Source organism: Diplotaxodon limnothrissa, linkage group LG13 (genome assembly GCF_057381915.1).
Source record: "Diplotaxodon limnothrissa isolate DT_005_m linkage group LG13, D_limnothrissa_male_GT1.1, whole genome shotgun sequence".
In the NCBI taxonomy this organism is placed as follows: Eukaryota; Metazoa; Chordata; class Actinopteri; order Cichliformes; family Cichlidae; genus Diplotaxodon; species Diplotaxodon limnothrissa.
In genome coordinates this window covers 9,866,553-9,874,300 of record NC_140608.1, presented here as the reverse complement: position 1 = coordinate 9,874,300, position 7,748 = coordinate 9,866,553, and the positions used below count along the sequence as shown (strand labels likewise).

Sequence of the window (7,748 nt, the reverse complement as noted above, 5' to 3'; positions counted from 1 at the left end):
TTGCATTTTATGTTGAGGAGTGTGCCTTTGAAGTGGACTTCTCTTTTAAGTCATACGTGGTGTGTGCAGCCAAAATCAGAAACCGCAGTGCGCTAATGTTTTCTCTGTACTGAGCTGACAGATGAAAGAATTATAAGACAGCTGGTCGATGTCAGCAGGTTTCCACAGCTGGAGATTTCCAAACTTACTGACAGTTAACATCAATGAACAGCTCTTGTTATACTTATTTGAGGTCTTGTGACCTAGACCGATGTGACTGCAAATATCGGTGAGCTCGCTACTGCACAGTGCGATCATTCACTGTGTACTTGTGGTATTTTGTACTTTAAGATGTAAGTGGAAAATCAAATCTTAACATTTAATTCTCAACAAAAAGCATTTAAATTGAGGATTAAAAAGGAATCTCTAAATCTAATTAAATTATGTTTAAAGTTTTCTTTAATATTGGTTTATAATAACATTCAAGCAAGAGGAAATGTCATTCATTAATCCAAATTATATTTGTGCAAACGTCTCCTGATATTTAGCTCTCGAGGATGTGAGTCAACTCAAGGGATGTTTGGGGAAGATGTTTCATAGTTTGCCCTTCAAAGACGATCAGAAGAAAAAAAATATTAACCGGTAAAGTATCCTTACAGCGACAGTAGGAAACTGTCCTGTTCGATCTTTGATTTTCTTTTTTTAGGTGAAGTTTGAAATAGAAACAGGGAAGGCTCTGATCTTTGTTTTTCAAAGGACCAACTGGATTGTTCATTTTAAATGTCATGGATAATTTGTCCCCACATGCTGTCCATCAAGTTGCACATTGTCATGGAAACAGCAACAGATAAAGAAACAAGTAGCACAGGAGAGCAGATGATAAGTCTGCCCTGTCACATTACAGCAGTTCATATCTTTGTATTTGCAGTCTTTCTTTGTTTCATTTCAACTACAGAACCTCTTGGTTTGCAGGGGTATTAAATGAAGACTTGGAGCACAACTCTGATACAAGACATTTTTCTTTTCTCTGTCTTTTCATAGCCCTCAAATACGGATATCACCGCTTCACTGCACAGAAATGTCCTGTTGCTGGGTGTGTGGTGGGGGTAAGAGGCAAGTGTGAGGTGAGTGTCTCTTAGAGCAACAGCAGAGACGGTCTATTCTCAGGCAGCAGTTACTGGATATCTTCAGTGAACTTTCCACCTTGTTTTGGACTGAAGATACCCCCAGAGGTGGTTGTAAAGAGTCCACAGAGACATTTTCTTCCTTCTTCACTGCAGCCCTTTAAGGTCCTACCATCACTTTAAGTCTCCAAGATATCCACGCCAACACAACCTGTGAAGTTAGCAACTCCTCCAGAAGTGGCAGAAACCTTTGGGAGAAGAGCCCAATCTAAACCCACCATGAGAGTCTCAGTTTCCCAACTGAACGTGTGCAGACCAAATCCTGGCTACCTGATGCCAAGTGACTTCAGACGGGCCTACTCACCAGCTGATGGATTGGCAGTGAAAGATCCCGGAAAGAAGAAAGTACAACTTGTGCACTGCAGACTGAGCTATACAGAGGAAGACAGAAAGCAGGAAGCGATTGGTGGCTCAGTAAAGAACCTGTTCTCCTCACAGCCTTCTTACCGATCTTGTATTTATCACGAGGTGCCTCTGAGGTGCACTAGATCCTTTGTGTTTTTGGACAAGCCACTTTGTATTTCCCTTGTGGAACTACAGGGGAAAGGAGCATGTAAACCAGCTTTGTGTAGGTCTACATTGTCAATTCGCCTTGGTACCTCGTCCTGCCACAGATCCTCTAAAGATAGCAAACCAGCCAAAAGAAATGAGGGATATGCGAAATCCAGAGCAGCCATGTTGGACAGCAACCAACGTAATGGCCGAGAGAGCTCTTCGGGTCGCTGCAGAGGCCCTCTATCAAAGCACAGGGGCTACAGGTTCAACCGAACACCACCCGCTTGTGGTGTTAACAGCAAGAATGAGGATTCAGACACGCACTGCCTCAGTAATACTTTGGGATTATTGTCATTCAGAGGGCCAGGTCCCTCAAACACAAAGACTGGCACACAGAAGGGGAATGCAGATGAGGCTAGCTTCTCTGCATGGAGAAATTTCAGGCACAGGCAGCACACTTTCGAAACTGGCTCAGGTATGAATTTCATCACCTTGATTCACAAGTCTAAAACATTTAAAGTGGCCATGCCAACTGATCTGTATACTCCTTTGACTGCCTTATATATATTCTAAAGCTGCTGTAGATAAGATCGCATTATTCTGTAGGTGTGAAAGTAATCTAAATGTGGTCTTGGAGGGTAGAAAGTCTCATTTTTTCACTCTGCCTGTCACCTTTTGATTTATACTTCATGCATGGATAATAGACTCACACACACCTACCACACTTATCCTACTGTACATTCACATTGTTTAAATAAATCCCAGCTGATACAAGCACACACTCAGCTCAACTGCAAGTTTTATTAAAGTGCAAACACTTTCTTTCATCCTCCTTTTACTTTTCACACACTTTGCTGCTGCATATCTTAACAATAGACTTAAAATAAACTGGGGGGGGGGGGGGGTGTTTAAGAATCTTCCAATCTCTTAAGAAGTCAGGACAAGATTTTATGAAAGGATTATTTTTTAAAAAAAAATGTAATTGTGTTTATGCCACAGAGGAATTTCCTGTTTTAGAAAATGGCAATTAAGACAACAAATCAGCCCCAAAACAACACATGTGAGTTGTTCAGCACATGTGAGATTTTCAGTGTCACACTACAACATGGTCTATTATTAAATGCAAAATTTGGTCTTTTGGTGTAGGAGACCAACTATTTCACTTCAAACGCCATCTTAAAACACACACTTTGACTGTTTTCCTGCTTAGAGGTAGTCTTATCTGTGCAATGTTTGAATAAATCCCTAAATATGAAGTTTATATCTTAGTTTAAGACAGAAAAAATGGGGAAGCAGTTAAACAGGATGCGTACAAAGGTATAAAAACCAACATATCTGCACTTCTAAAACTGACTAAAAGGCCTCACTTGCTTATAGGCAGGAGCCCAGAAGGCCTATAGGACTGACATTTGAGGTACTAGACAAATAATCATCTCCTTGGTGAAATTCCTCTGGTTTTTACTTTATCACTGTTTTACGTTCTAAGTGACTGTTCTTTGTACTCATTTTATATTTTTCACTTGATGTAAGATGAAAGGCTGTTAATGGATGATTTCCTTTTCACTGGAATTTATAGTGAAGCCAAGAGGAAAGCTACCTCCTATAGAAATAGTTTGACCGGTGACGCTACTTTGTAATAGTGCTCTATATACATGCCATACGCTTATGGCAGGGTATTCAGTGGAGATATATATTCTACAAAAGCTACAGGAATGGGGCTATGGGTGGTGGATGGATGCGCTGCCATCTTTTACATTATTCATGGGCCACACTCGTGTTCCCTCTGGGTTTTTCTATCTATGTGTGTGTGTGTGTGTGTGTGTGTGTGTGTGTGTGTGTGTGTGTGTGTGTGTGTGTGTGTGTGTGTGTGTGTGTGTGTGTGTATCCCTTTGCAAATTATAAAAGTTTAGCTGGAGCTTAAGCATACTGTGAAATCTTTATTACAGTGACGGAAAGAAATTAACTGGAACAAACTGCAAAAGATACCGCTTAACACAAACACAACTTCAAATTATTTTTGCTTGTGAAATGGGGAAAATCATCTTGCTCTTTGAAATTTATTTTGGTTTTGATTGACAAGACTCGCCAAATTAAATTTCACTTTTTTCTGTGTCCGTCAAGTGGTTTCCGAAACATGGAGCAAGCAAGAGAGACCTGCAAAGGGCAAAAGGATGACTGCTCCACAGAAAACTGAAAGAGTTCCTACTTTGGATAAGACCTGTTATTATGATTCCCCACTGAAGACTCTAGAAGGCACTCCCAAGACTCTCAGCCTTCAAGTATGAGCCATTTTTCTATACTGTTTTTTGTTTGTTTATTTGTTTGTTTGTTTTAAGAAAGCTCCTTCAGAGTTAATATTGACCTTTATTTGGGAGGTTATATTGAAATGAAACCTCCATGGAGTCCCACATCATAACAGAAATGTTTAAGAACAACAGTCTCATAGATATCTATTTTTGGTAATACCCAGAAAAATGCTTTGTTGGCTGCAAGAGCTGTTTGTTGTTGCAATGCCACAAATGGCCAGAGGGGTCAAATTTTCCTATAGCATAAATGACAGAATTGTAACCAGTTAATAGTACTTAATGCTTTTTTGCACATATGCATCAGTACTTCTACAAATTTAAAGAGATCTTGTATCTACATAAGGCTATAGAAAAACATGGTCCAATATATGCATCTATCTATCTATCTAGCTAGCTAGCTAGCTATCTTTAAAAAAAAAGGGGCATGTTGGATTTACTTGATTCAATAGTGGACATTGGTTGCACACAAATGTTTTGCTTTGGCAGAAACTTAAACAACTGAGTTAAATCAGCACAACTTTTTCATATTCAGTAAACCTGTGCATTTTGTGTTCATAAAACGCGATTAAAACATGTTCAAATGAAGTAAGTTGAGCTCTTGGAATATTTTAATCCTTCACAATTTTGTCATTTTATTTCAACACTATTCAATAACTTTTACCCCAATACTACTTGTACACTTAAATACTACATGTTGTCTTCATATTACATAATGTTCAAGTTACCATAAAACTTGAATGGGTCTACAACAACTACGATCCTCCTATCTTTATCCTGGTTGCAGGAGGGCTGGGAAATAACCCTGAAGTGATAGGTTACGAGGCAGGGTACACCCTGGACAGCTCACCAGTCTATCACATAGAAACAAACAACCATTTACACTTACATTCATCCACCTGCTTCCGCTTATCCTTTTCAGGGTCGCGGAGCCTATCCCAGCTGTCATAGGGCGAAAGGCGGGGTACACCCTGGACAGGTCGCCAGTCTGTCGCAGGGCTAACACATAGGGACAGACAACCATTCACACTCACATTCACACCTAGTGGCAATTTGGATTATCCAATTAACCTATCCCCACAAGCTGCATGTCTTTGGATGGTGGGAGGAAGCTGGAGTACCCAGAGAGAACCCACGCAAACACGGGGAGAACATGCAAACTCCACACAGAAAGACCCCGGCCTGATGGTGGAATTGAACTCAGGACCTTCTTGCTGTGAGGCAACAGTGCTAACCACCGTGCTGCCCATTTACACTTACATTCACGGGTAATTTAGAATCACCAGTTAACCCTAACTCTAATAACTGCATGACTTTTAACTGTGGGAGGAAACCAGAATACCCAGAGAGAAACCACCTCAAACTAGCCAGAATGTGGATTTGAACCCAGGACCTTCTTACTGTGAAGCAACAGCACTAACCAGCATGCCAACAATCTACGAAATGCAGGAAAGCTATGATTTCCTGTATTTGATGCAGAATTTTTTTTTTGCCCTTGTTAATCCACAATAAATAGCAATAGCATGCTCAACAAGAACAAATTAAGTTGTTGAATTTCATACAGATCTTTCATGATTTAATTACGTTCATAGAAACATGAAATTATTGTGTTCAAATTACAAGTTAGACTTTTTTTAATGTAACAACCACCCAATTTACTTTTTTTGATATACCAAAAAAAGTAGAGGTGGCTGCTCGACTTGACTGAGATGGATGCCTTCCTGAAACCACGATCCAAAGAGCGCGAGACTGAAACCCATGCAGTGCAGCGGGATTTAACATTGCTATATTATTGACTTACTTTTTGTAAGTAATTGTGTTAAATACACGCGAGATGCTTACGTAAATCCAAGAGCTGGCCAATCCCTTTTTTTCAGTGTAGATAGATCTTTATTCTCAAGTGTTTGACTTTATTGTTGACATTTAAACTCAGTTTTTGCCTTGTTGACTTTGTTTCTCAAATGCAAAATTGTGTTTTTGTACTAAATCAAATTTCAGGACTTTGTAAATTACGTTTTTACACAAGTTTTCCAAAATTTGGCATCAAATTCATAATAAGCACATAAGTCATAAAAAAAACAATTTTTTGCCTCAGTAATTGGTATGTTGTGTTTGTTCATTTTCAATTAAATTTAGGGTTTCAAATTGGTTGAAAGGCATTGCATTTTGTTTTATTTATTTTTTACACAGTGACCCAGTTTTGTTTTTGTTTTTTTGTTTTTTTTTTTGTTATTTGAAGGGTGTTGTAGGTGTTTTTACTGAAATGATTTCAGGCACTCTTTCAGCTGTGTAAGATATTATTAAATATAATTTCAAGGAAAGAAAAAAAAACAGACCAGACCCTCCAGTGGCAAATTGACTTCCAAATTTCTTCTCTTTCCACTCCTTTTGATCCATCAAAGTTAAAGAAAAATGTTGAAGGTGAGTGAAGCTACTGTGGATAGAAATTCACAAATAATTATTCTACACGGCACAGAACCACGACCAATAATACAAAGGTTGTTTTGGAGGGAAGAAAATACTACAAAAAGCAGTTTGGTATTGTCACAATGCTACCACATAAGATGGAAGAGGGCAGTATATGTGCCATGTGTAACCTTTAAAATCCTCATTAGTCAAGTTTTACATATGTACACTGCTCAGTTAAGCTTTCCCACACAGAGAGCGTTAATTTGTTTTCCTGTTGAAATGAACATCTGTACAACAGCTGCATCATCTCAATGGGTAATTTGAGAGATTTTCTTTTTATTACTTTAGCTGTTTTTCTCATTTTTACATTTTAGGTCAAACGTGGACCCACTTGCAGACTCAAACACAAAGCAGAATAAAAGTAAGCTTTATTATCAAGTCTACCTCTGAAACTGAAACACAGAGACCTACTCAAGGGAAGCAAGAAAGTAAAACAGACACTCCAACAAAGGATGGGGCAGGGCTATTTATACACAGAAAACAGGCTGGGGATGAGAAACAGAAGAGAAATGAGATGTAGGCAAATGCAATCAGGACAATAAAGAGACAGGAAGTAAAACTCTAATCAACGGAGGAAGCCACCTATCAGAATAAAACAGTAAATTAACAAACAATTAAAAGAAGACAACACCAAGACACGAATAACCTAACTTTTGGAGAACACAATAAAATGAGATGGATTGGGAAGAAACAGAAAACACTAAGGGAACTACACTCGTGAAAAATAATCAGCTCGGCTGAGAAACTAAAGTTGACCGAGGATTCACAACCCAAAACTAAGACTGTAAATCATTTTAACAGGCATTCAAACTCCATAAACACAAAGATACCCAAGTGAAACTTTAAGATACTAGAATAGTAATGAAAAAGCAGGAATCCATTTCTCCATACAGACCAGAGTTCACATAATACAGAAAAACTAAAAGTGTCAGCGTACCAGGATAACAATGAATACATGAACCCAGACACAGGATCACAAAACAGAAAACAAAGACTCAGCCACATCACAAGCAATCAAACTCACGTTTAGAATAATAAAGGAACAAAAAGTTAAACTCAAATGTGTTCATTAAGATCCTAAATTCAAAAAACTTGATGAGGACGGTCCTCAGTCCTGGTCCTTGAGTTTCTCTGAAAACTTTAGATTTTTTTTTTTTTATATCTTTCAGCTTTATGTTTTGCTTTCTGTATTATATCTATATAGACCCAGTTCTGGGTCTGTTGCTGTCTTACTTTATGATTCCTACTCATAATATTTATTGTTTGCAATCCAGTGCTTTGTTTCTTGTATATTTATTTATTTATTTTTGCATTTCAG

At 38.4% G+C, this 7,748-nt stretch overlaps 1 protein-coding gene across 1 annotated transcript in view; it reads left to right on the top strand.

Moving 5' to 3' along the window:
* The first annotated feature begins 1,304 nt into the window (after positions 1–1,304).
* Positions 1,305–7,748, top strand: part of LOC146619846 (uncharacterized) — a 13,308-nt gene continuing 6,864 nt past the window's right edge. Inside the window, exons 1-2 of the mRNA XM_085368759.1 lie at positions 1,305–2,133; positions 3,780–3,937. Coding sequence (XP_085224885.1) covers positions 1,383–2,133; positions 3,780–3,937 — 909 coding nt within the window. The 5' untranslated portion in view covers positions 1,305–1,382. The remainder of the gene's footprint in view (positions 2,134–3,779; positions 3,938–7,748) is intronic.